This window comes from Ceratotherium simum, chromosome 26 (genome assembly GCF_057802395.1).
Source record: "Ceratotherium simum simum isolate JZ-2026a chromosome 26, ASM5780239v1, whole genome shotgun sequence".
Classification (NCBI taxonomy): Eukaryota; Metazoa; Chordata; class Mammalia; order Perissodactyla; family Rhinocerotidae; genus Ceratotherium; species Ceratotherium simum.
This window is the reverse complement of record NC_141925.1, coordinates 13555392-13581356: the sequence shown is the minus strand read 5'-3', so window position 1 is coordinate 13581356 and position 25965 is coordinate 13555392. Positions and strand designations below refer to the sequence as shown.

The 25965-nt window shown below is 50.8% G+C and overlaps 1 protein-coding gene across 7 annotated transcripts in view; it reads left to right on the top strand.

The window, feature by feature from the left end:
• Window positions 1–23394, top strand: part of ABCC6 (ATP binding cassette subfamily C member 6) — a 56335-nt gene extending 32941 nt beyond the window's left edge. For 6 of the 7 annotated variants that reach the window (XM_004441835.3, XM_087417013.1, XM_087417012.1 and 3 more), the window contains 13 exons: window positions 13–187; window positions 1497–1572; window positions 3289–3409; window positions 5311–5518; window positions 10940–11250; window positions 13043–13242; window positions 15275–15401; window positions 16615–16716; window positions 17322–17468; window positions 19488–19646; window positions 19729–19895; window positions 22269–22463; window positions 22769–23394. In XM_004441835.3, coding sequence (XP_004441892.2) covers window positions 13–187; window positions 1497–1572; window positions 3289–3409; window positions 5311–5518; window positions 10940–11250; window positions 13043–13242; window positions 15275–15401; window positions 16615–16716; window positions 17322–17468; window positions 19488–19646; window positions 19729–19895; window positions 22269–22463; window positions 22769–22877 — 2097 coding nt within the window. In that variant the 3' untranslated portion in view covers window positions 22878–23394. Of the gene's footprint in view, window positions 1–12; window positions 188–1496; window positions 1573–3288; window positions 3410–5310; window positions 5519–10939; window positions 11251–13042; window positions 13243–15274; window positions 15402–15675; window positions 15963–16614; window positions 16717–17321; window positions 17469–19487; window positions 19647–19728; window positions 19896–22268; window positions 22464–22768 lie in introns of those variants that run through there. The other variant, XM_087417018.1, reaches the window with a different exon arrangement.
• Window positions 23395–25965: the final 2571 nt, after the last annotated feature.

Below are 25965 nucleotides of genomic sequence, written 5' to 3'. Positions count from 1 at the left end.
CTTCCTGCCCAGACGCGGATTCTCGTGACCCACGCGCTCCATGTCCTGCCCCAGGCTGACCGGATCGTGGTGCTGGAAGATGGGGCCGTTGCAGAGATGGGTTCCTACCAGGAGCTTCTGCACAGGAAGGGGGCCCTGGTGGGCCTTCTGGATCGAGCCAGACACCCAGGAGCCAGAGGAGAAGGAGGTACTGGCGGGGCTTCGCTGGTTCTCTGCGCCTGCCTCTGCCACCCTTGGGGAGAAGGCTCCAAGCGTCCCGGGGGCGTGAGTGGAGCGCTCTGGCTACATCCTCCCAGCAGGCCCGGGCCTGGAGGCAGGCGGCTCTCCCAAGAGGCCACCCATGCCCCCGTAAGAGCCAGTGGCGCTGTCCACGAGCCAGGGGCTGTGCTAAGAGCTTCTATAAACATACATTGTTTCATTTGATCTTCACATCCTCCCTACGAGGCACATGGGATTGCTGCTGCCATTTTACAGATGAGCAAACTGGGGTAAAGAGCATTAAATAATTTGCCCAAGGTCACAAGATTAGAAATTGGGTGTGTTCCGCTCTGGAGTCTCTGCTCACAACTGCTACAGAGGCTGAGCAAGGTCGTTTGGTGCCAGGTGCCACATGCCAACTAGGGCTTCTGATGATCCAAAGAACACAGTGCCCGCTGGGAGAACAGCAACGTTCTGGAAGTGGAGTCACGGCTCTGAGCTCACCCCTATGAGTGATAAAGAGCAGCCGGTGGTGCCTCACTCGCATTAACTCGTTTAGTCCTCACAGTGCCCCTGTGAGGCCAGTACTGTAATTACGTCCATTTTACAGAGGGGGAAACTGAGGCCCGGAGGTGAGGAACTGGCCCGAGGTTACGTGGCTTATAAGTGGCAGTGCTGGAATTGGAACCTCGGCAACGGGACTCCGGAGCATGTGGTTTCTCATCATTAGGCTGTATACTGTCCCCCCAGGACAAAGCAAAGACCCATGGCCAGGTGCCCCCCATCCCAGGCTCTGCCTCTTCTGAAAACGTCTGTCAAGCATTGGCCCTCCCTGCTGAAAACCCTAAGTGTTGATTCACAGTGTCACCATCCGGGAACTTGGAGATGTAACCGCCCAGCCTGGGGGATGGTCGGGGGGAGGGTCCTTCCTGGGGGAGATGACACATGAGGTTGGGTGGGAGTTAGCTGTAAAGAACATTCCAGGCATAATGAACTGTTTGTGCAAGGCTGTCGGGGAACCTGGAGCATTTTGACTTTGTAGTGTTTACTGATGTTTTCCAACCCCAGGTTCATAGCAGGTGCTCACTTATGTTTGCTGAGTGAATAAATGAACGAATGAGTGAATGAATGAATAATGTTCCTTGAAGAACCCAGGGAGGATGGGGAGAGGTTGCAGGAACTAGAATCAGAGGAAATGGATGCTCGGACGAGTTAAGGCCGTACAGCCTTAACTCAAAGCAGCATCCGGACCCCGAGGTACTGAGCCCCACTGTGACAAGACTCCCTTGACCTTGCAGAAACAGAACCCACGACCAGCGCCAAGGATCCCAGAGGCTCTGCTGGAGGCGGGGGGCCTGGGGGTGGACCAGAGAGGTGAGTTTGCTGTGGTGCTGAGCACAGTGACACAGGCTGAGGCTGAAGCGGGGCTGCGGTGTCACCATCTGCACCTCAGGCAGGTAGGGGGCGGCCAAACTATTACAGATTAAGTGCCTGCTGAATACCCACCATGGTGCTCGGCTGCAGGAAATTCCCCAAAAACTGTTTGACAATCAAATGGCCAAAATGATTAAGTCCCCAAATGTCCCGTTCACGGAATGACCAAGTCACCCTCAAGCGTGATGAATGCCTTAATGTTTGTCAGTTGTCTCATTGCTGAGCGGGCCAGGGCTGGTTCCAAAGAAGGATCCTCGCCATGGTTGTTAATGACCGTGGCAGGCCCTGTCACTCATGCTTTGACAGGCTTCCTATGCAAAGAGCTTGAGTCTATACCCGCAGCATCTCTTGGTGCTGGTGAGAGCACACAGGTGGGGGGGTCACCAGGAGGAGGCCTCCTGTCCCCTTCTCTCCAGCCCCCCTAGCCAGGCTATAGCTGGACTCACTGTGGGGCTGTCTGCAGCAGAGAGACCCGGCCACCTGCTCTCCCTTTTTATGGAAAGTGACCTTGTAAAACAGAGAGCAACAGACCACTGGGCACCAGGCACTGGGAGCTTAAGCCAGCTGTCAAGGGAGTGCAGGAGGACCTCGAAGGGCGTCGGTCCCTGGGGGGAAATTGAGGTTGGGCACAGCTCTCCGCATCCCAGCTAGCCACCCAGAGCACTCCTGAGCCACACACTGGGCAATCCCACTGTCTTCACAGTGAACAGTAATCCCAAGTTAAGATCAGATATATAGATATGGAGATACATAGATAGAGAGAAAGAGAGGATAGATGAATAGATAGATAGATAGATGGATAAACAGATGATAGATTGATAGATGGTGGATGGACAGAGGATAGGTTGATTGATAGATGAGAGGTTGATTGACAGATGATGGATATATAGATGATACAGAGATAGATAGATGTAGATAGATGAATATATAGATAGATGATAGATACATGTAGATAGGTAGATAAATGTAGATAGAGATAGGATGATAAATGATGGATGGATAAATGATAGATTGGTTGGTAGATAGATTGGTAGATGGATAGATAGATGATTTGATTGATTGATAGATGTAGATAGATGAATATATAGATAGGTGATAGATTGATAAATGATGGATGCATAGATGGTAGATAGACAGACAGACATAGATTATCCCCATTTTACAGTTGAGGAAACTGAGGCACAGAGAAGGTAAGTCAGCTGCCCATGGTTTCACAGTTAGCAGATAGCAGTTCACATTTAACGTTAAGTCAGCCCACTCATCTGCACATGAAAGGAACATTCAGGAAGTCTTCAACATCTGAATTGTGCAAAATTGACATTCTGCCAAGCTGGAGGGTAAACAGCAGGGGCAAAATGATTGCAGTAACACTTAGGCCAAAATGAAAACCAAGTTCCAAAGTTGGGCAAATAAGTTCGTTTAGTGAAATGGCATTAGAAGAACAGGCTTGCTCAAGTCTGAGATAATAGATAGCATCTAGCTGGACACCACAGACGGAGGACGGGAGCCCTAGTCGATGCCCAATATGTTAGTTGAATGAATGAGTGAGTGGAGAGTGTACCCCAGAGCTCAGTGGCTACCAGTGGCCATGAGGGTTGGGCACACACACCCCACAGAGAGAGACACTGATTTACCTTTGTTTCCTCTAAATGACAGGTCCATGAAGTTAGTCCCTGAGAAGGACATCACCACCTCAGAGGCCCAGACGGGAGTTCCCCTAGATGACACTGAGGGGGCAGGGCGGCCAACAGGAGAGGCCAGCGTGCAGTACGGCAGGGTAACTAGCAGCTGCTCCCTCCCCTCCACATCTGCTGCTACTGCTGCCCCGGGGGCTCAAGACCTCCCACCAGACACAGCACTGGGGCAGGGGAGGGGGAGACCCATGTTTATTGAACACCTACTCTGTGCCAAGTAAGATTCTAGACACTTCATATTTCTTAATGCACACAACCACCCTCAAATTAGGTGGTGATACCTCCATTTTAGAGATGAGGAAACTGAGGTCTTAAAGAGTTGAGAGACTTGCCTGTGTTCTCATAGCTAGCAAGTGACCAACCTGGCACCCAAATCTGGGTCAGTCCAAATCTGAAGCTTGTACTATTTCTTTTCTTCTATGCTGCTTTGTCCACCCATCCACCTACCCACCCACCCACCTACCTACTCATTCCTTCATCCATCCATCCACCTTTCCACGCATTCACGCACCCGCCCACCCCACCCATCTACCAGTGGCTACCAGTGGCCATGAGGGTTGGGCCCTCATCTGTCCACCGACGCATTCACACACCCATCCATCTACACACCCACCCATCTACCCATCTTCCATCCACCCACCCACCCACCCATCCATCCATCCATCCATCCACCCACCCACCCATCCATCCATCCATCCATTCACCCACCCACCCATCCATCCATCCATCCATCCACCCACCCACCCATTCATCCACCCACCCATCCATCCACCCATCCATCCACCCACCCATCCATCCACCCACCCACCCATCTATCCACCCACCCGTCCATCCATCCATCCACCCACCCACCCACCCATCCATCCATCCATCCATCCACTCACCCATCTATCCATCCATCCATCCATCCATCCATCCATCCATCCATCCATCCACTCACCCATCTATTTACTCGTCCATCTACCCTTCCATCCATCTATCCACTCATCTATCCATGACCCACTCATTTATTCATCCATCCACCCATCTACCCATTCATTCACCCATTCGCCCAGCCACCCATCATCCCACCCAACTATCCACCCAGCAAACATTTACAGAACCCCCATTATGTGCCAGGCAAAGTCTCTGCCCCAGTGGAGATTGCATGCTAGTGGGGAGAGACAGCAAATAGTTAGGCTAATAAGCACGGTAATCTCAGATGATGATAAATGCTATGAAGAAAATGAAGAAGGGCAATGAGATGGACACTGAGCAAGGGTCAGGGACCTGCTTGGATAGGATGCTCTAGGGGTGGCATTTGAGCTGAGCCCTGAAGGATGCGAAGAAACCAGCCGTGGAAAGAGCAGGGGGAAGTGCATTCCTGGCAGAGGGAACAGCAGGTGCAAAGGCTCTGAGGTGGGAGAGAGCTTACAGCACCAGAGAAAAAAAAGGAATCCCATGAGGCTGGCAGATAGTGAGTGGGGGGTAGGTTGGGAGGTGGACTAGAAGTCTAGAATTTCTTCTAAGAGCTAGAGACAGCTGTGGCAGGTCAGCACCAGCAAGATGGGGTCAGGCTGGTGTTTTCAGAAGTTCGCTCTGGCTGCAGCTGTGTGGAGAACTTCAGATTTGAAGGAACCAGACTTGAAGCAAGTGGCTTAACCTCTCTGTGCCTCAGTTTCCTTCTCTGTCAGGTGGGCATTATCATGAGGGTAGAGACACATGCCTATCCCCTAGTAGGTGTTCAATAAATCACTCCAAAGCCACAAAGTGCCACAGCCTTTAAGGCTCCCTGGCCCTCTGGGGGTTCTCCAGAGGAGGGGGGTCCAGAGGCTGGGCGGGGCCTGTGGGGGAGATGGTGCTCCACGTGGGAGGGACTGAGAGAGGACATGGGAGGTCTGCATGGTGGTTCCATCTTCCCTGTTGGAGGGTTTGGGAGCCTCACCTGGCCTCCCCCCACCCCCGGGGCCTCTCTCTGCCCCCATCTCCCCTGTGTGTGATACAGGTGAAGGCGGCCATGTACCTGACCTACCTACGAGCTGTGGGCACCCCGCTCTGCCTCTACGCGCTTTTCCTCTTCCTCTGCCAGCAAGCGGCCTCCTTCTGCCGCGGCTACTGGCTGAGCCTGTGGGCGGACGACCCCACCGTGGACGGGCAGCAGGCACAGACGGCCCTGCGGGGCTGGGTCTTCGGGCTCCTGGGCTGTCTCCAAGGTACCCTTGCCACCTCCCTCACCCTCCATCCTTCCAACTCCTCCTGAGATGCTCAGGGCTCCCTGGCCCACCCATCCTTGGCTCACTCTGTCCTCCCAGAACATCCGTGCAAACATCCTGGGTCCACGCACAGAGCGGCATCCCTAAGGTGGGGCTGAGAGGAGTGGGGGACACGACACATCCCTCCTTTTCTGCAACCCTCAGAGTCTCTTCCAGCCTCATTGGCAAATGCAGAACCTTGGCCCCCAGGTGTTGGGGCCAGCTGAGCACTTAGGTGGGGACAGACAGGGCAGGTCAGCTGGACTCTGCCCCTCCCCCACGCAGAGGGCAGCTCCGAGGTCTGACCGCTGGTGCCTTCCAGCACCCCACCCCAATCCCGCACCCCACTCCCCCACCCCAAACCTCCAGACGAGCCAGACCCCTGCACCACATGGCCACCATCATTGTCTCACAGCTTTTCTTCCTCTCGTTTAAAGATAGTTTATTTTTTTAGAGCAGTTTTAGGTTCACAGCAAAATTGCGCAGAAAGTAGAGATTTCTCATATACCCCCTCACCCCCACACGTGCACAGCACCCCCCATTATCGATGTCCTCCGCCAGAGTGGGACCTTTGTTACAAATGATGAACCCACATCCAAAGTCCACAGTTTACATCAGGCTTCACTCTTGGTGTTGTATATCCTGTGGGTTTGGACAAATGTATAATGACACGGATCCACCATTGTAGTATCAGACAGAATAGTTTCACTGCCCTCAAAATTCTCTGTACTCTGCCTGTTCATCCCTCCCTCCCCCCACCAACCCCTGGCAACCACTCATCTTTCTACTGTCTCCATAGTTTTGCCTTTTCCAGAGTGTCATATAGTTGGAATCATATAGTATGTAGCCTTCTTAGATTGTTTTCTTTCCTTTAGTAATATGCAGTCAAGTTTCTTCCAAGTGTTTTCATGACTTGAGAGCTCCTTTCTTTTCAGCACTGAATCATATTCCAGTGTCTGGATGGACCACAGTTTATTTATCCATTCTCCTACCAAAGGACTCTTGGTTGCTTCCAAGTTTTGGCAGTTATGAATAAAGCTGCTATAGACATCCGTGTTCAGGTTTTTGTGTGGACGTAGTTTTCAACTCCTTTGGATAAATACCAAGGAGTACAATTACTGGATCATATGGTGAAAGTATGTTTAGTTGTGTAAGAAACTGCCAAACTGGCTTCCAAAGTGGCTGCAACATTTTGCATTCCCACCAGCAATGAATGAGCATTCCCGTTGCTCCCCAGCCTCACCAGCGTTTGGTGTTGTCAGTGTCTGGATTTTGGCCATTCTAATAGATGTGTAGTTGTGTCTCACTGTTGTTTTAATTGCATTTCCCTGATGGCACATGATGTGGAACATCTTTTCCTGTGCATTTTTGCCATCTGTATATCTTCTTTGGTGAGGTATCTGTGAAAGTCTTTGACCCATTTTTTAATCAGGTTGTTTATTTTCTTATTGTTGAATTTTAAGAGTTCTTTGTATATTTTGGATAACAGTCCTTTCTCAGATGTTATCAAATTTTTGCAAAGATTTGCAAACATTTCATCCCAGTCTGTGGCTTGTCTTCTCATTCTCTTGACATTGTCTTTCACTGAGCAAAAATTTTTAATTTTAATGAAGTCCAGCTTATCAATTATTTCTTTCATGGATTGTGCTCTTGGTGTTGTATCTGAAAAGTCATCGCTGTACTCAAGGTCATCTAGGTTTTCTCCTGTCATCTTCTAGGAGTTTTATAGTTTTAGGTTTTATGTTTAGGTCTGTGATCCATTTTGAGTTAGTTACAAGGTCTGTGTCTAGATTCCTTTTTTTTGCATATGGATGTGTCCATTTGTTCCAGCACCGTTTGTTGAAGAAACTGTCTTTGCTCCATTATTTTGCATTTGCTCCTTTGTCACAGATCAGTTGACTATATTTATGACTATTTCTAGGCTCTCTATTCTGTTCCATTGATCTGTTTGTCTATTCTTTCACAAATACCACACTGTCATGATTACTGTACCTTTATAGTAAGTCTTGAATTTAGGCAGTGTCATTCCTCTGACTTTATTCTTCTTCAATATTGAATTGGCTATTCTGGGTCTTTTGCCTCTCCATATAAACTTTACAATCAATTTGTCAGTGTCCACAAAATAGCTTGCTGGGATTTGGATTGGGATTGCATTGAATCTATAGACCAAGTCGGAAAGAACTGACATCATGACAATATGAACATGGAATATCTCTCCATCTAGTTCTTTGATTTCATTCATCAGAATTTTGTAGTTTTCCTCGTATAGATCTTCTCCTTATTCTGTTCAATTTATACCTAAGTATTTCTTTTTGGGGTTTGCTAATGTAAAGGGTACTGTTTTTAATTTCAAATTCTACTTGTTCATTGCTGGTATATAGGAAAAGGATTGATGTTTGCATATTAACCTTGCATCCTACAACCTTGCTATAATTGCTTATTTGTTTCAGGCATTTTTTGGTCAGTTCTTTTGGGTTTTCTACATAGACAGTCATGTGATCTTCAAACAAATACAGTTGTAGTTCTTCCTTTCCAATCTGTATACCTTTTATTTCCTTTTCTTATCTTATCGCATTAGCTAGGACTTCCAGTAGACTATTGAAAAGGAGTGAGGGGACATCCTTGCCTTGTTTCTGAGCTTAGTGGGAAAGCATCAAGCTTCTCACCATTATGTTAGCTGTAGGTTTATGTACATGTTCTTTATTAAGTTGAAGAAATTCTCCTCTAGTCCTAATTTACTGGAATTTTTTTTTTATCATGAATGGGTGTTGGATTTTGGCAAATTCTTTTTCTGCATCCATTGATATGATCATGTGATTTTTCTTCTTTAGCCTATTGATGTGACATCAATTGATTTTCAAATGTTGAACCAGCCTTGCATACCTGTGATAAATCCTACTTGATCATAGTTTGTAATTCTTTTTATACATTGTTGGATTGGATTTGCTAATATTTTGTTGATGATTTTTGCATTTGTGTTCATGAGAGATATTGGTCTGTAGTTTTCTTTTCTTGTAATGTCTGGTTTTGGTATTAGGGTGATGCTAGCCTCATAGAACGAGTTAGAAAGTATTCCCTCTGCTCCTGTCCTCTGAAAGACATTGTAGAGAATTGATATAATGTCTCCTTAAATGTTTGGTAGAATTCACTAGTGAACTTTCTGTTTTGGAAGGTTATTAATTGTTGATTCAATTTCTTTAATATTTATGGGCCTATTCAGATTGTCTATTTCTTCTTGGGTGAGTTTTGGTAGATTGTGTCTTTCAAGGAATTGGTCCATTTCTCCTACGTTATCAAATTTGTGGTCATAGAGTTGTTCATAGTATTGCTTTATTATCCTTTTACTATCCATGGGATCTGTAGTGATGTCCCCTCTTTTATTTCTGATATTAGTAATTTGAGTCCTCTCTCTTTTTTTCTTTTAGCCTGGCTAAAGGCTTATCAATTTTATTGATCTTTTCAAAGAACCAGTTTTTGGTTTCATTGATTTTCTCTATTGATTTTCTGTTTTTCAATTTCATTTACTTTTACTCTAATTGTTATTGTTTCTTTTCTTATGCTTATTTGGATTTAATTTGCTCTTCTTTTTCTCATTTCCTAAGGTGGAAGCTTAGATGATTGATTTTGGATCTCTCTCTTTTTATAATATATGTGTTCAATGCTGTACATTTCCCTCTAAGCACTGCTTTTACTGCATCCCATAAATTTTGAAAGTTCTGTTTTCATTTTCATTTAGTTCAAAATATTTTTAAATTTCTCTTGAAATTTCTTCTTTGACCCATGTGTTGCTTAAAAATGTATTGTTTAATCTTCAAGTATTTCGAGATTTTCCAGCTAGCTTTCTGTTATTTCTAGTTTAATTCCATTGTGGTCTGAGAACAAACATTTTATGATTTCCATTTTTTTTAATTTGTTATTTGTTACAAGGTATATTTTATGGCCTAGAATGTGGTCTCTCTTGGTGAATGTTCCATTTGAGCCTGAGAAGAGTTTATATTTTGCTGCTGTTAGATGAAGTAGTCTATTGATGTCCATTATACACAGTTGATTGATAGTGTTGTTGTGTTCAACTATGTCCTTACTGACTTGCTGCCTACTGGATCTGTCCATTTCTGATAGAGGGATCTTGATATGATAGTGAGTGCATCTATTTCTCCTTGCAGTTCTATCAGTTTTTGCCTCACATATTTTGATGCCCTGTTGTTTGGTGCATACACATTAAAGATTGTTATATCTTCTTGGAGAACTAACCCCTTTATCACTATGTAATGCCCCTCTTTATCCCTGATAACTTTCATTACTGTGAAGTCTGCTCTATTTGAAATTAATATAGCTACTAACTACATAGCTATAATATATTAACTATGTAACTATATAGCTCAAACTAGTTTAAATAACAAGAGAATTTATTAGCATATGAGACTGGAATCCATAGGTAACTAGCTTCAGGTATGGCTGGATCCAGGGGTCCAACTGAGGCTGTCAGAATGGCTTCATTTTCTTCTTCTGTGATAGCTTCCTGTCCAGGCAGCCTTTTCCCCCAGTGATAATATGGTATCCTGTAGCTCCAGCTTGGCCACCTCAAAAAAGCGAGTATCTCTTTTCCAAAAGTTCTAGCAAAGTCCCAGGTCTCTCTCATTGGCCTACCTTGGGTGGTGTGTCCATCCCTGAACCAATTGCAGTGGTTTGGATTGGCCAGGGATGAAATTTGCCCCACCAGGAGCCGGGGAGTGAAGTTAGCCCTAGTCCAAGCACATAAGTTGGCATTGGGAGGAAGGGGGTATATTAGTTTCCTAGGGCTGCCGTAAAACAAGTTACCGCAAACTTGGTGGCTTAAGGGAAATTTATTCTTTCACAGTTCTGAAGCCAGAAGTCCAAAATCAGGGTGTCAGCAGGATTGGTTCCTTCTAGGTGCTCTGAGGGAGAAATCATCCCATGCCTCTCTCCTGGTGTCTGGTGGTTGCTGGCAATCCTTGGCATCCCTTGGCTTGTCGTGCGTCACTGCAGTCTCTGCCTCCGTCTTCATATCACCTTCTTCTCTGCATCTCTGTGTGTCTTCTCCTCTTCTTATAAGGACACAAGTCATTGGGCTTAGGACCCACCCTAAATCCGGGATGATATTGTCTCAAGATCATTCACTAATAACATCTGCAAAGACCCTATTTCCAAATAAGGTCACATTCCGAGGTTCTGGGTGGACATGCATTGGGCGGGGGGCGGGGGGGGACACTGTTCAACCCACTACAGGGTGATTCCATCAAGGGATAATCAGGGTGGCCAAATCTGAAGATGGCCACTGCAGGGGGGTGGGGGGACCTGCCAGGGCCCCACAGGAGGCTCCTGAGGGTCTCCAGCCCTCATGCTCTGACCCCCTCTCTCCAGCCATTGGGCTGTTTGCTGCCATGGCCACAGTGCTCCTGGGAGGCGTCCGCGCCTCCAGCCTGCTCTTCCGGAGGCTCCTGTGGGACGTGGCGCGGTCTCCCGTTGGCTTCTTTGAGCAGACGCCCGTTGGGAACCTGCTGACCCGCTTCTCCAAGGAGACAGACACAGTGGACGTGGACATCCCAGACAAACTCCGGTCCTTGCTGGTTTATGCCTTTGGACTCCTGGAGGTCTGCCTGGTGGTGACAGTGGCCACCCCGCCGGCCCTCATCATCATCCTGCCGCTGCTGCTCCTCTACACTGGGTTTCAGGTGGGGAGAGGTTGGGGAGGCTGCTGGGGCCAGCCGAGGTCACCTCAGTCAGTCCCCTGTCTCTGGGCAGGACTCAGTGTAACAGGCTCTGTCCCGCTGGGCATCTGGGGGCCACCCTAGAAGAACCCCCAGAGGCAGAGACACCACAGTCTAACACCTATACTCATCTGTGTCTCCCCAGTGCTCACATCAAAGTTTTTAATATCTGACATTTTATCCTGTGGCTGCTGAAATCACCTTCCTCTCCTCCAATTATCTGGAAACCAAAAAGGCATTGCAAGGTCTCAGAGACTATCGTATTGGGCTAGACTGTTTCAGTTGCCAGAGCCAGAGACCAACTTAAATTAGCTTAAACAAAAGAACAGAATTTAATGGCCTGCGTTCCTGGGGTGCAGTGGGCCGGCTGTCACCAGGACGCAGTCGCTCTCTCCATATCTTCACTCAGTGGTTCTCAGAGTGTGGTTCCCGACCAGCAACATCAGCATCACCTGGGAGCTAGTTAGAAATGCACATTCTCAGGCCCGTGCCCAAGACCCACTGACTCAGACGCTATGGAGGGGGAGCCCAGAAATCTGGGTTTTAACAAACCCTCTAGGTAATTCCGACGCGTGCTAATGTTTGAGAACCACTGGCTTAGCTCGGCTTGGCCTAATTTTGCACACACTTTCTTTCCAGGAGGCCCTCACCGCGTCCCACCTTAGCACCCCAACACAGGGAAACCTTGTCTCCAGCTCCGCATTCATATATCCATCCCAGGGAAGATTCTGATTGGCCCTTGATGGGGCATGTGCTCATCCCTGAGCTAATCACCGTCACCAAAGGAATAGTTTACTCTGACTGGTGGGGCTGTATCATGCGACCACCTCCACCATCAGGTCCCATGATTGACAGCCCGCGCCCCCCTGCCTCCCACCAACCCCAGAAATCAGAAGTAGACAACAACGTGGTGGTCAGACAAAAGTCATAGCCACCACTGGCCCCCACAGCTATCCCAGGTCTTCTCCATGTCCTCGTGCCTTGGGGGAGGGACTGCTGCTCTGTAGAGAGCTTGGGAGTCTGGCAGAAGTGGGTTTGAATCCAGGCCCTGCCACTTGATCGCTGTAGAGGCCTCGACCAGCAGCTTAATCCCCCTGAGGCTCAGGTGTTCCCACCTGTCGACTGTGAAGGACACTGATGTCCACCTGACAGTTGCTGAGATGCTGTTTGTCCACAGCCTGGCACTCAGCCAGGCATTCAGCAAACGCAGGGTCCTCCCCGCCTGCCAGTACACGCGACTTGCAGCCTCAGACCAAGTAACGACACATGCTATCTGTGCGTCATTGTGTTCCCAGAGCCTGGCATGTAACCCTCGAGTTAAGTGAACTCGGCCAGCTGCCTTCCTGGCCCTTTAGGGTTTTGTTCCCACAATGACTGGCCCTAAGTGAAGCAGTCGGCCTTAGAGCTGGGAATGAGACATTCACACTAGATTAGTAGTTTCTCGATCCTGGCAATCCATTAGGATTGGGCTTTTTAAAAATACCACAGCCAAAATGACACCATGAAAGATTCTGATTCAATAGTTCTGGTGCAGGGCATTGGACGTTTCTGAAGCTTCCAAGGTGATCTTAAAAAGAACCATGGAACTCTGGTTCTGCAAGGAAATTGGAGCCCAGAGAGGGGAAGCAACTGATCTGAGGTCACACAGCAAGCTGGTAACAGAGCCTGGTCTGGGACCCTATACTTGGGGCTCCCTGTGCTTCTCAAACTACCTCTCTGTGTCTGTGACCTCCTCTCCCCACCTGTCCCGCCTCAGAGCCTGTACGTGGCCACCTCGTGCCAGCTCAGACGCCTGGAGACAACCAGGCACTCGTTCGTGTGTTCCCACGTGGCCGAGACGTTCCAGGGCAGCGCAGTGATCAGGGCCTTCCAGGCCCAGGGCCCCTTGGTGGCTCAGAACAACACACACGTGGATGAGAGCCAGAGGGTCAGTTTCCCGCAGCTGGTGGCTGACAGGTAGGAAGGGGGCGGAGAAGACCCTGTAATCCGTCAGTGTCCCCAGAGAGTGAGCCCTAAGGTCATACTGTGGGGCCAGAGAGGTCAAGTGGCCTGCCCAAGGTCACACAGCGAGTCAGGAGTAAAACAGGCTAGATCCCATGGGCGCATTTGGCTCGCACTGTAAGCAGATAGAACCTGGCCTGGGGGCTCCCCAAGGCAGGAGGGCAGCAGGTACAGGTGTCAGCGAAAGGGGAGGAGCCTCTGTTGCCTTGGTGACAAGCAGCTACATACGCATCCTCTGCCTCCTTTCAGTGCTAAGCACGAATAAGAACATAAGCTTTGAGCACAGACGCATGGGTTCGAATCCCAGCTCTGCAACTTACCAGCTGGGTGATGTTAGGCAAGTTACATAACCTCTCTGAGCTTCATTGTCAAACTGGGATTGTGCTCATGGAGTGGCCATGAGGAGTAAATAAATACACTCACAGCTATTACTCGTAGCATGCTTACTGCGTGCCCAGCACAGTTCTGAGCACTCGACGTGGATTAATTTATTTAATCCTATTAACAACCCCACGAGGCAGAGACTCTTTTGTAGATGATAAATCTTAGGCACAGAGAGATTTAGGAACTTGCCCACAGCACATACATGGTGGAGTCAGGATTTGGATCCAGGAAGTCTGGTTGCAGAGCGTGGAGAGGGTCGAGTACACGGTAGGTACTCCATAAATGTGAATTCCTTTCTCCCATCTGCCCAGGTCCCTGGCCAGCTGGGGCTATCAGGGCAGCGTCTCAATTCCATATGCCTTCTGGATGACCTGCTCTGCCCCTTATTGGGGTCCTGGCTTGGGGAGGAGGGTCCTTACAAACATTAGAAAGTAGCTACTCTGTGCAAGGCACAGTGATTTCTGTGCTATGTATGGTGTATCTCATTTAATACTCTCACCTGTTGTGACCAGATCTGACTTCATCTACAGATGGATAAACTGGGAGTTCAAAGAATGAAGGGACTCCCCCAAGGTCAGCCGTCTAAGGAGTGGCAGACCCTAAGGGGTCTGAGTTTGTTTGTTTGTTAGTTGGTTCATTGAAAAGCACGACCCGGTGGAAAGAGTGTGCGCTTTCTGGAATCAGTCAGGCAGCTGTGGCTTCAAGTCATGGTGTTTGTTACGTGTGTGGACTGGACTTAGGCAAGGACCTGACCCTCTGAGCCTCAGTGTCCTCATCTGTCAGAGGGGGACAACAACACCCCCATGGTTGGGGTTGTTAGGTGGACTAGATGTTATATGTAGCAAAGCCTAGAGCTCCCTGAAGCCAGGGATTATCTGTTTCGTTCATGACTGTGGCCCCAGCACCTCCAACATGCATGGCACACAGTAGGTGCTCAATACATATCTGTTGAATGAATGAATGGTAGAGTGGGAGTTCCATAAAAGGGGGGGCACATTCATTTATCCATTCAGTATACATTTGTTGAGCACCTACTATGTGCTGGGACCCATGCTAGGTACCGGAGACAGAGCCACGAATGAGACAAAGTCGCTGCCCTCATGAAGTTCACCGTCTACTGATGGAGACTGGTAGTCAGTGGCTGATGAAATAGTTGAGTTATTAACAGGGATAACTGCTATGAAGGAAGTTGTCAGTGCTGTGTTAGAGAGGAGGAGCAGTCCAGGAAGGTGCTCTGAGGAGGTGATGTTCGAGCTGAGTTGTGCATGAAGATAAGATCTTGGCTGCGTGAAGCTGGGGGTGGGGTTTAGGCAAGGAGAACACAAGGGGACATGGCCTGGCATCTCCCGCAAACAGAAAAGTGGCAGCACAGCAAAGCTTTACCTGAGCATCTCGTGTGTCCCAGGCCCTGAGCCGCCGGCGGTGAGGCAGGACGGCGCCCGCCTTCCCCACCCGCCGAGGTTGGGTGGGGCCTGGGTGTGGAGGAGACCATTGCGGGACCCCCGTGGGTACTCGAGCCGGCACGTTGACCAGCCCTTGTGCCCAGAGATGCAGGTCCCGCAGGGGCCCCGCTGACCCCACTCTTACCTGCCTCCCCTCACAGGTGGCTCGCTGCCAACATGGAGCTCCTGGGCAACGGGCTGGTGTTCACAGCCGCCATGTGCGCTGCGCTGAGCAAGGCCCATCTCAGCGCCGGCCTCGTGGGCTTCTCTGTCTCCACAGCCCTCCAGGTACTCCCGCATCCCAACCTGGGTTCTGGGGCGCGGGCAGAACGGAGGAGGACAGACTCCTGCCACTGGGACCTGCAGGGACCCGAGTCCAAACCGCCAGTACAGCTCTACGGGAGCCTAGGCTGGACCTTGGGCAGGAGTCTTGCCTCTCAGAGCCTCGGTGTACCCATCTGAAAAACGGGGCAGTAATCCCTTCCCTTCAGATGTTGTAAAGACTAGTTGAGGGGCCGGCCCAGTGGTGTAGTGGTTAAGTTCGCGCATTCTGCTTCGGCAGCCCAGGGTGTGCCGGTTCAGATCCTGGGCGCAGACCTACTCGCCGCTCATCAAGCCATGCTGAGACGGCGTCCCACATAGAAGAGCTACAACTCTACAACTATGACACACAACTACGTGCTGGGGCTTTGGGGAGAAAAGGATAAAAAGAAGAGGAATATTGGCAACAGATGTTAGCACAGGGCCAATCTTCCTCAAAAAAAAAAAAGACTAGTTGAGTTAAAGTATATAGAGTACATTTCCAGCACTTTGTTAACTTTTTGTTAACTATCGATAACAATATTTAATGTCAGGTCATGACATCTATGAATAAAAATATATAAATATATATATGTAAGTAGCAGTCACAATGAATGAGGCATCGTTCTAAGAGCTTCATGGCTATTAATCGTAATCCTGCCCACAACTCCGTCAGGGGTACTGTTATGATCCTCATTTTACAGCTGAGGCAGCTAAGCTTAAGGATAATTAATACAAGGTGAGAGGATGGAGCATGATGGAGGGAGGGTATTTTTCTATTGCAAGGCCTGGAAGGCCTCTCTGAGGAGGGGCTGTGAGCTGCAGCCTGAAGGAAGTGAGGGAGTGAGGGAGGGGAGGGGAGGAGCGTTCCTGGTGTGTTGGAGGAACAGCAGGAAGGCGGTGTGGCAGGTGGCTGAGGGCGAGAGTGGAGGGAAATGGCCAGGTGGGGGGACTGGAGCAGGGAGGCCACGGGGCCCCTGGTGAGGAGCTTGGCATCGTTCCAAGTGTGATGGGCAATCAGCAGAGGCCCAGCCACTTAGGAAAGCTCTCAGAATGGAAATCAGCTGGCCTGGGTCCTGCGGGGTGTTTGGGAGGGCCACACCCCCTCTCTGGTCCTGCCTCCCAGCCCCTGCCTTGGGGGGCTGATGCAAGCCTGTCAGGTGGCCTTGCTGAAGCAGCCTGAGTGGTCTTCTCCCACCAGGTGACCCAGACACTGCAATGGGCTGTTCGAAGCTGGACAGACCTGGAGAATAGCATCGTGTCAGTAGAGCGGATGAAGGACTACGTTTGGACGCCCAAGGAGGTGATGGGTGGGAGATGAGGGCAGTGGACCCAGGTTGACATCTGCAATGCACTTTGGAGCCCCCACCACTGTAGGCAGGAGTCACAGCTGGGAGGCAGTAGTGATTAAGAGCATGGGGTCTGGAGCCAGGTCCAATTCTGGTTCCTTTGCTTCCTAGCTTGGGCAAGGCAGGTCACTCTCTGAGTGACAGGGGACTGTGAATAACAGCAATGCAATAGCAATGTAACAGAAACATGATAGTAACATGATAGCAACATTACAGAAACATGATAACATTACAGAAACATAGCAGCATGCTAGTAACATGATAGCAACATTACAGAAATATAGCAGCATGATAGTAACATGATAGCAACATGATAGCAACATTACAGAAATATAGCAGCATGATAGTAACATGATATCATCATTGTTACAATACTAGATATTGTTTTTAGCCTTGCTATGTTCCGTGCCCTCTCTCATTTAGTCCCATACCAGCCCTATAAAGTAGCAGTAAATATGCCCATTTTACAGAAGAGGAAACTAAGGCTCGGAGAGGTGGGCCATTTTGTGAGAAGCCTGGGAGAAAGGCTGCTCTGACCCAGAGTCTGCTCCTGCCCCAGGCCCCCTGGAGGCTGCCCACCAGCCCAGCACGGCCACCCTGGCCTCGTGCGGGACAGATCGAGTTCCGGGACTTTGGCCTGAGATACCGACCTGAGCTCCCGCTGGCCGTGCGGGGTGTGTCCTTCAAGATCCACGCGGGCGAGAAGGTGAGCGGTTCTCCCACGACATCCTCCTCATGGAGGCCAGGCCACAGGAGAGACAGCAGGGCCACGCCAGGCTGGGCATCACCCGGGGGGCCAGGCCCTGAGTACCAGCCGCCTCCTCTGCGTCCCCACCTCGGGTCCTCCAGTCTCCAGACCCACCGCATCCTGCACTGAACTTATCTTCCCCAAACCTGCTTCCATCTTGGTGAAACCCACCCACCTGCCCACCTCAGTGCCCCAGATAAAGAGGCATCTCCCCGACTCCCTTTCTTCCCCTTTCTCTAACATTAGTTGAACACCTACTGTGTACTGGGCAGAGTGCCAAATGCCCCATAGACATCATCCAGTTTACATGGGCTCAGTTCCCGGCTTTGCCATGGGTGACCTTGGGCAAGTCACTTCATGTCTTGGCCTCAGTTTTCCCATCTGTAAAATGGGACTAATAATGCCAACCCCCTAGTGTTGCTGTGAAGTTGAACTGAGTTAATACATATAAACTGCCTGGAACAGCGCCTGGCACAGAGCAAGTGCTACAGAAATGTTTACCAATGCTTTATTCCTTATTCTTTGCATTCTTACTCCAACAACAACCCTATGAGGAAGGTGCTATTTGCACTTTACAGTTTTACAGATGCCTGGTCAGCCTCTTTCGTTGAATCCCTCCCCACCAAGTGGCACTTCCTCCCTGCCTTCCCCTCGACTGCTCCAGGCCCCTGACTGAGCTCCCAGCCTCTAGTGTCACCACCTCCAACCTGTTCACCAGTGATCTTTATTTAAGCATGTCATTCCCCTGCTCGAGACCTGCCACCTGCTCCCAGTCAAGGCCCTGCCCAGCTCTCCACTTCATTTATTGCCCAGTCAGGGCTTAGCCAACATTGTGGAGCAGCTGCCTCTGCGCCAGGTGGGCACATGGTCTCCCCTCAGGAACCTTACAGTCTGGCACTTGGTGCGGTTTACCCGGAATCTTCTGCTTCCCTGAACTCCTACTCATCCTTCAAGATTCCACTCAAATTTCCCCTCCTCCATGAAGCCTTCTTTGATTACCCCATCAACCCCCATCCCAGGCCGCAAGAACAGTACCTCCTTGCTTACCTCCATTGCTACAGGTCCGGAGCTTGATTACAGACAGTGCTGTTCATCACACTGTGTTCAAATTAAGTTTACCCGGTCGCTCTATTTATTTCCAAGAAGAGATGGTGAGCCCTTTGGAGCAAGGACTCCTTAATGTATTTCTGGTGCCTAAAAGAATGCCTGTCATACAATGGGTGACACGCATTTCATTCATTTATTAAACAAATAGTGTTGAAGCCCCACCATGTGTCAGGCATTGAGAATGCAACAGTAGCCACTGAGGAAGGACGGGGATGAATAAAAGGATGGGCAGAGGGATGGAAGGATGAGGGAAGAGGGATGGGGGGCTGGGATGGGGGGCTGGATGCACGGAAGGATGAGGGATGGACGGAAGGATGAATGGATGGATAGGATGGAGTGGAAGAAAGGAGGAGATGGATGGAAGGATGTGGGATGGATAGAAGGATGAGAGGTGGATAGAAGAATAGAAGTCTGAACAAAAGGGTGGGTGGAAGGAAGGATGAGGAGTAGAGGGAAGGAAGGATGAGGGACAGACGGAAGGATGTGGGACAGACAGAAGGTTGGGGGTATGAAAGGAAGGACAAGAATGGAAGGATGGATGAGGGATGATGGAGAGGTGTGGATGGAAGGGTGGGGAAGGACGAAGGGTGGAGGAACAGAAGGAGGGGTGGGGGAGTCGATGGAAAGACGGGAGAGATACGTCGGGATGAGAAGATAGAGAAGAGCACACAGGCAGAAGGTTGGATGGATACATGGAAAGGTGAACAGATGGACAGATGGAGGGATGCTCAAAGGATGATGGATGGATGGATGGATCTTGGGTGCAGAGGAAACATTTCACAAAGAGATACCTAGGAACCCTCCGGGCTGTGGCCTATTCTTCTGACGAGGCCTGGTCAGAATAGGCCCTGCCCTCCCATCCCCTGGCAGGTGGGCATCGTTGGCAGGACAGGGGCCGGAAAGTCCTCCCTGGCCAGTGGCCTGCTGCGGCTCGTGGAGGCCGCTGAGGGCGGGGTCTGGATCGACGGGGTCCCCATCACCTGTGTGGGGCTGCACAGGCTGCGGTCCAAGATCACCGTCATCCCCCAGGTGAGGCCTTGGGGCCCCCCGGGGTGGGCAGAGGTGGGAGGTGTGGCTGGGCCCGGCTCTACCCACTGCCCCTCCGGGCCAGGACCCCATCCTGTTCCCGGGCTCTCTGCGGATGAACCTCGACATGCTGCACGAGCACACGGACGAAGCCCTCTGGGCGACCCTGGAGACGGTGCAGCTCCGAGCCTTGGTGACCAGCCTGCCCGGCCAGCTGCAGTACGAGTGCGCCGACCAAGGCGACAACCTGAGGTAGGGACGCCCCAGCACGGCCAGGACCCGGCGGGCTGGGGGGAGGGCAAGTGTGGCCAAGGCTCCCCGTAAGGCAATCTGCTCCCCTCATAGGATTATCAGCCCTATTCTATTCATAGTCACAGTTGGAGTCCCGTCCCTTATCAGCAATTCCAAACTCAACACAGTCTCTGAAGACCAAGTTTCTTTTTCCTAAATTCGGTTCCTAAATTTATTTGGTGGCAAAACCCAACCTCAACCAACACGAGGATATTTAGAGTCTTTATTTATCTCACTCAGTATGTATTTTGCTGCAAAAATATTGAGTTTGATATTGGGCACTACCCCCACGATCACTGGGGGGTCTCGAGTAGCATATGGTGTATGCCTTTTTAAAAAATTTTAATTGTGACAAAATACACATAAAACCATCTTAACCATTTTTAAGTGTACAGTTCAATAGTGTTGAGTACATTCACATTGTTGTGCAAGTGATCTCTAGAACTTCACCTTGCAAAACTGAAACTCTGCGCCCATTAAAACAACAATTCTCTATGTCCCCTCCCCCCAGCCCCTGGCAACCACCATTCTACTTTCTGTTTCTCTGAGTTTGACCACTCGAGGTACCTCATTTAAGTGGAATCCTACAGTATTCATCCTTGTGTGACTGGCTTCTCTCACTTAGCAAAATGTCCTCAAGCTTCATCCACGTTGTAGCAGGTGTCAGAATTTCCTTTCTTTTTAAGGCTGAATAATATTCCACTGTGTGGCTAGACCACATCTTTCTTATCCATTGATGGACACTCGGGTTGTTTCTACCTTTTGGCTACTGTGAATAGTACTGCCCTGAACTTAGTTGTACAGGTGTATGCCTTTTAAAAAATCAAGACATTCTGGATCCTAAACCCCATCTGCCCCCAAGGGTGTTCGAGTAAGAGACTGTGGGTGGTGAGGTTTCCACGCCCTAGAGAGGCAGTGTAGCTTGGTGGTTGAAAGCATAGACAGGCTTCAGATCCAGGCTCCCCCACTTACAGTTATAGGACCTTGAGCAAGTTATTAATCACCTGTGCCTCAGTTTCCTCACCTGTAAAATGGGAGTAATAGTTAGTACCTACCTTCCTGTGCAAGGATTGAGTTATACGTGTAAAGTTGTTGAACAGTGCCTGGCATACAGAAACAATAAATATTCATTTTCATCCTCAAAGCTGCGTTCTCACTAATCCTATTTGACAGAGTTGGAATCTGAGGCTTAGCACTTGCCCGGGGCCACCCAGCTTGTAAGTGGTGAGTTTGGAGCAAGGCCTGGCCCCTGACCCCTGCACAGCCATCGGAGGTTCTGCTTCTCGAAAGGGTTTACTGTGAGAGGAAGCTAGCGTGGTGGGGAACAGCCCAGACACCCTTGGGTCTCCAGGCTCTGGGGTCTCCCTGGCAGTGCGACCCTGAGCCTTACTTCCTCATCTGTAATTGGGGCAGAAGAAGTTACTGCATGACCAGGGTCTGCTCCGTGACAAGCACGCCGCAGAGCTCTTTTATATGACTTATCTTGTCCTCACAACCCAGGGAGGAAGGACTCGTTAATGTACCTGCCTTTGTGGTCCTTATGAGAATCGAGTCAATATATACACAGCACTGAGGATGTGCCTGGCACGTGGTGAAGACCATAGAATTGAAAGAGAAATAGCCATCTCACAGACAGGGAAACTGAGGCACAGCGGCTTTGAATCACTTGCCTAAAGTCACCCTGCTCAAAAATGGCAGGATGGGGCCGGCCCCGTGGCTTAGTGGTTAAGTGCGCGTGCTCCGCTGCTGGTGGCCCGGGTTCGGATCCCGGGTGCGCACCGACGCACCGCTTCTCCGGCCATGCTGAGGCCGCGTCCCACATACAGCAACTAGAAGGATGTGCAGCTATGACATACAACTATCTACTGGGCTTTGGGGGAAAAATAAATAAAAAATAAATAAATAAATAAAATTTCCCTGAGTGTAAGAAAACAAACGAGTTCTTTAAAAAAAAAAAAAAAAATGGCGGGATGGGAATTCCTACCAGCTCTGTAGACTGGGGACCCCATGTGTGGGGATGTGCACGCACACACCCCCTGCAGTCACGTCACTTAACGATGGGGCACATTCTGAGAAATGCGTCGTTAGGTGATTTCGTCATTGCATGAACATCATAGGGTGACTTACACACACCTAGATGGCACAGCCCACTACACACCTAGGCTAGATGGTACTAATCTTATAGGACTACCATCATATGTGCAGTCCATTGTTGACCAAAACATCGTTATGCGGCGCATAACTGTATTTCATGGGGACTCATTTGTGGGCACACCCTACAAATCCCGAGGTGCAAGCAAGCAAACCTGGCCTGACCGTCCCTCTTATCCCCAGCACGGGCCAGAAGCAGCTCCTGTGTCTGGCACGTGCCCTTCTCCGGAAAACCCAGATCCTCATTCTGGACGAGGCCACTGCTGCCGTGGACCCGGGGACAGAGCTACAGGTGCAGGCCGCCCTGGGGAGCTGGTTTGCCCAGTGCACAGTGCTGGTCATCGCCCACCGCCTGCGCTCCGTGATGGCCTGTGCCAGGTAAGCCCCTCCGCAGCCCGCCCCCAGGGCAGCCCTGCAGCGGCAGAGGAAGGCGTCAGGGTTTAGAGCTGGCGGGGCGATGGCATGGATGATCAAGTGCCCATTGTACAGGTGGCAAGACTGATGCCCAGAGGGGAAGGGATGAGCCCAAGGACACATGCCCAGCAGATGCTCCCACCCGGCTGTCAATGTCTGGAAGTTGCACAGAAGGCCAGACTTGCTCAGAGCAGACACGCTGGGCTCTCAGAGCAGCTGAGTGCCAAGGGTGGGGTCCAAAGAGCTGCCTGTCTCTCTGTCCCCTGCAGGGTGTTGGTCATGGACAACGGGCAGGTGGCAGAGAGCGGCAGCCCGGCCCAGCTGCTGGCCCAGAAGGGCCTGTTTTACAGGCTGGCGCAGGAGTCGGGCCTGGTCTGAGCCGGGCCCCTCAACCCTCCCCCTGCTGCGCCAACCCAGAGAGACTGCCCCGGAGATGCGAGTGACCCGGGGGTCATCGGTGACCCCACAGTGAGTCTAGACCCCTCTCGGCTCTCTGGGAGGAAAATGGCAGAGCAAGTGGGCGATCATCACAGACTCAGGAGGATGCAGCCATCCCCGGGGTTGGCCTGACCAGAGCTCGTGCACCCTGGAGCCACAGTCGACAGCGGCTCTCAGCCCCTGCCCAGTGGGCTCACCTGGGGACCTCAGAGACCTGCCCAGGCCCAGGCTCCACCGCAGACCAAGGAAACCAGGACCGCTGGGGCTGGGCCAATGGTGTGTGTACTTTCTACAAATTAAACCTTTTATTTTGAGATGATTGTAGATTGAAGAAATAATCCAGAGAGTTCCTGTGTACCCTTTACCTGCTTCCCCCAATAATAATATCTTGAAAAACCATAGTACAGTAACAACCAGGATATTGACGCCAGTCCAATCCACCGACATTGTTCAGATCTCCCAGTTTTATTTGTACTCGTGTGTGTTTACTTCTATGCGATTGTGTCATGTCTGCATCGACCACCACAGTCAGGACACTGAGCACTTCCAGCACTGCAAGGACCCCTTGTGTTGCCATTTTGTAACCACACCCCCTCCTTCCCACCCCCTGCAACCACCGATGTGCTCTCCACTTTGGTCTTTTTTTTTGCTGAGGAAGATTCGCCCTGAGCTAACATCTGTTGCCAGTCTTCCTCATTTTGTATGTGAGCCGCTGCCACAGCATGGCCACTGACAGACGAGTGGTGTAGGTCCACGCCTGGGAACCAAACCTGGGCTGCCAAAGCAGAGTGTGCCGAACTTAACCACTAGGCCACCGGGGCTGGCCCTGGTCTATACTTTTAGGACTGAGAACGGCTGCTTTGCACCTCCTGCCTCTCCTACACCCTCGGACGCGAGCTCCGAGGAGTGTCCTGTCTGAACCAACAAGAGCCACCACCCACACCAAGAAAGGGCCCTCCCAGGCACGAGCACACACTCAGCACACTCGCTCAGTTCCGAAAGCGAGGAGCCAGGACTCCTCGGCCCCCACTGGGAGAATCTGCTCAAGACTTGGCACATTTGAGACATTTGTGTTAAAGTCCAAATCCCAGCTTCTTGGGGGAGCCCCAGCAGCAGCCGGGACACCCAGGCTGTTTCTGTTCGCACTTCCGTCCCGAGGCAGCTCTGCTGGGAGTCCAAGGGCAGCGGTGGCCGCAGGGCCAGCCCGGCTGTCGTGAAGGCCCGTGCACGGGGCGCCGCATTGCTCAGGCCTGTTTCTGCCGGCGGTCAGAATTCTAACACGGGGCTCATGAGACCGGCTTCAGGCCCCAGGACAGGGGAACTCGAGTGTCAAGTAGCCAAGCCTGAGGTCACACGGACGTAGCTGCAAAGGGCAGCGGGAGAAATGACACAACGCCCTGGGTCATAACTTCACACCAGCCCAGGGCTCTTCACTGACCTCAGGCATTGCTGCAGGATCAAGTTAACACACGCAAGAGTTTGGAACCGAGTAAGTGCTCAGTAATGTTCGCCATCATTATCAATACTGCTGTGTCTGAGGGCCTCCGTGGGGCAGCAGAGGAGGGGACATACACCAGGACCTGAACCTCATCACTATTGACGTGGGCGGACAATTCTGTGCTGTGGGGCTGTCCTGTGCACTGTAGGATGTGGAGTGGCATCCCTGGCCTCGACCCACTAGATGCCAGTAGCACCCTCTCCTCCGGTTGTGACAAAAATGTCGCCAGACACTGCCAGATGTCCCCGGGGGGTCAGAATCACCCAGCTGATAGTCGCGGGGCTAACCTGACCCCTTGCCTTCAATAATCCACCGATACTTGCGCAGTGGCCACCTGATTGCCAGGACACGGGGCCTGCCCTCTCCCAGCCAGATTGTGCAGACATTCTGATGGTCCAACCTGACCCAGGGTGTTCAGCCTGGAGTAATTTAAATCTGGATCTAATTGCAGCTTCTATGCCCTCAAAATGGGGGAGGGGGTCCGCATCCTGGCCTGCCCCGAGTCGTGCCCTCCAAGTGCTGGCAGCACCATTACTAGCGGTTACTAGGCTCCATTCCGCAGATGAGGAAACTGAGGCTCGGAGAGTTGACATGAACTGCAAGGTCACCCAGCTAAGTGGCAGAGCGGGGATCTGCTCCTGGGGCTACCACCACACCCAAGACTTCATGTGGGGGGTGTCTGTCCAACTCTGAAGCATGGGAAGGGACCAGACGCAGCACTTTTCTGTGCCTGGATCTCAGCCACCTGATGTCCCGGCAGAGCGGCTGCAGCAAAGGCGGCAGCAGCTGTGTGTTTGGCAAACTCACTTGGGGTCTGTCCAGGGCCACAAGAGCCTCTTTCATGGAGGAAGACGGTTTGCCAGGGAGCAGAGTGCAGGCCCAGGCAGCCAGCGCCCGAGAGAGCCTGCTAACAAGGCTGCTGTTGGGCCCACACCACGGCTCTTTGGATACTGGCTTGCAGGGCCGTCCAGGCCATTAATCCCCATCGTGGGCTCCTGCCAGCAGGGCCTGGCTGGCGGTGGAGCACAGATAGAGGCAGGAAAGCCACCCACAGACCTTCCCTGGTCAGCACCTCTCTCAGTAGATCCTTTAACCTCACCCGTGTTCCCCTGGTCACTGTAATCACAAACAAAGCCCTGCTCTCAATGCCTGCCACGGCCATTCAGTTACTCCTCACAAGGGGAGGAGGAAGGTTCTATCATTCCACACCTTACTAGGATGCTTTGATGAGGAAGGTACTACCATTAGGCCCCTTTTACAGATGAGAGAACTGAGACACGGAGCATTAAGTAAGTAGGGATCTGAACCCAGGCGGTCTGGCTCCAGAGCCTATGTCCTAACCACTGTGCAACACTGCTTCTCGCACACTCCTTTACCTCTAGAACATCAGCTCGGTGATAAAAGCTGAACTCCACTCTAGTAGCCACCAGAAGTGAAGGAAAGGGCTCCTTTCCTTCTTGAGCTGAAGGAATTGTGCATGTGTGTTCACTGTGTTTTCCACAGCACCTAGCACAGTACATAGCAAGTAGG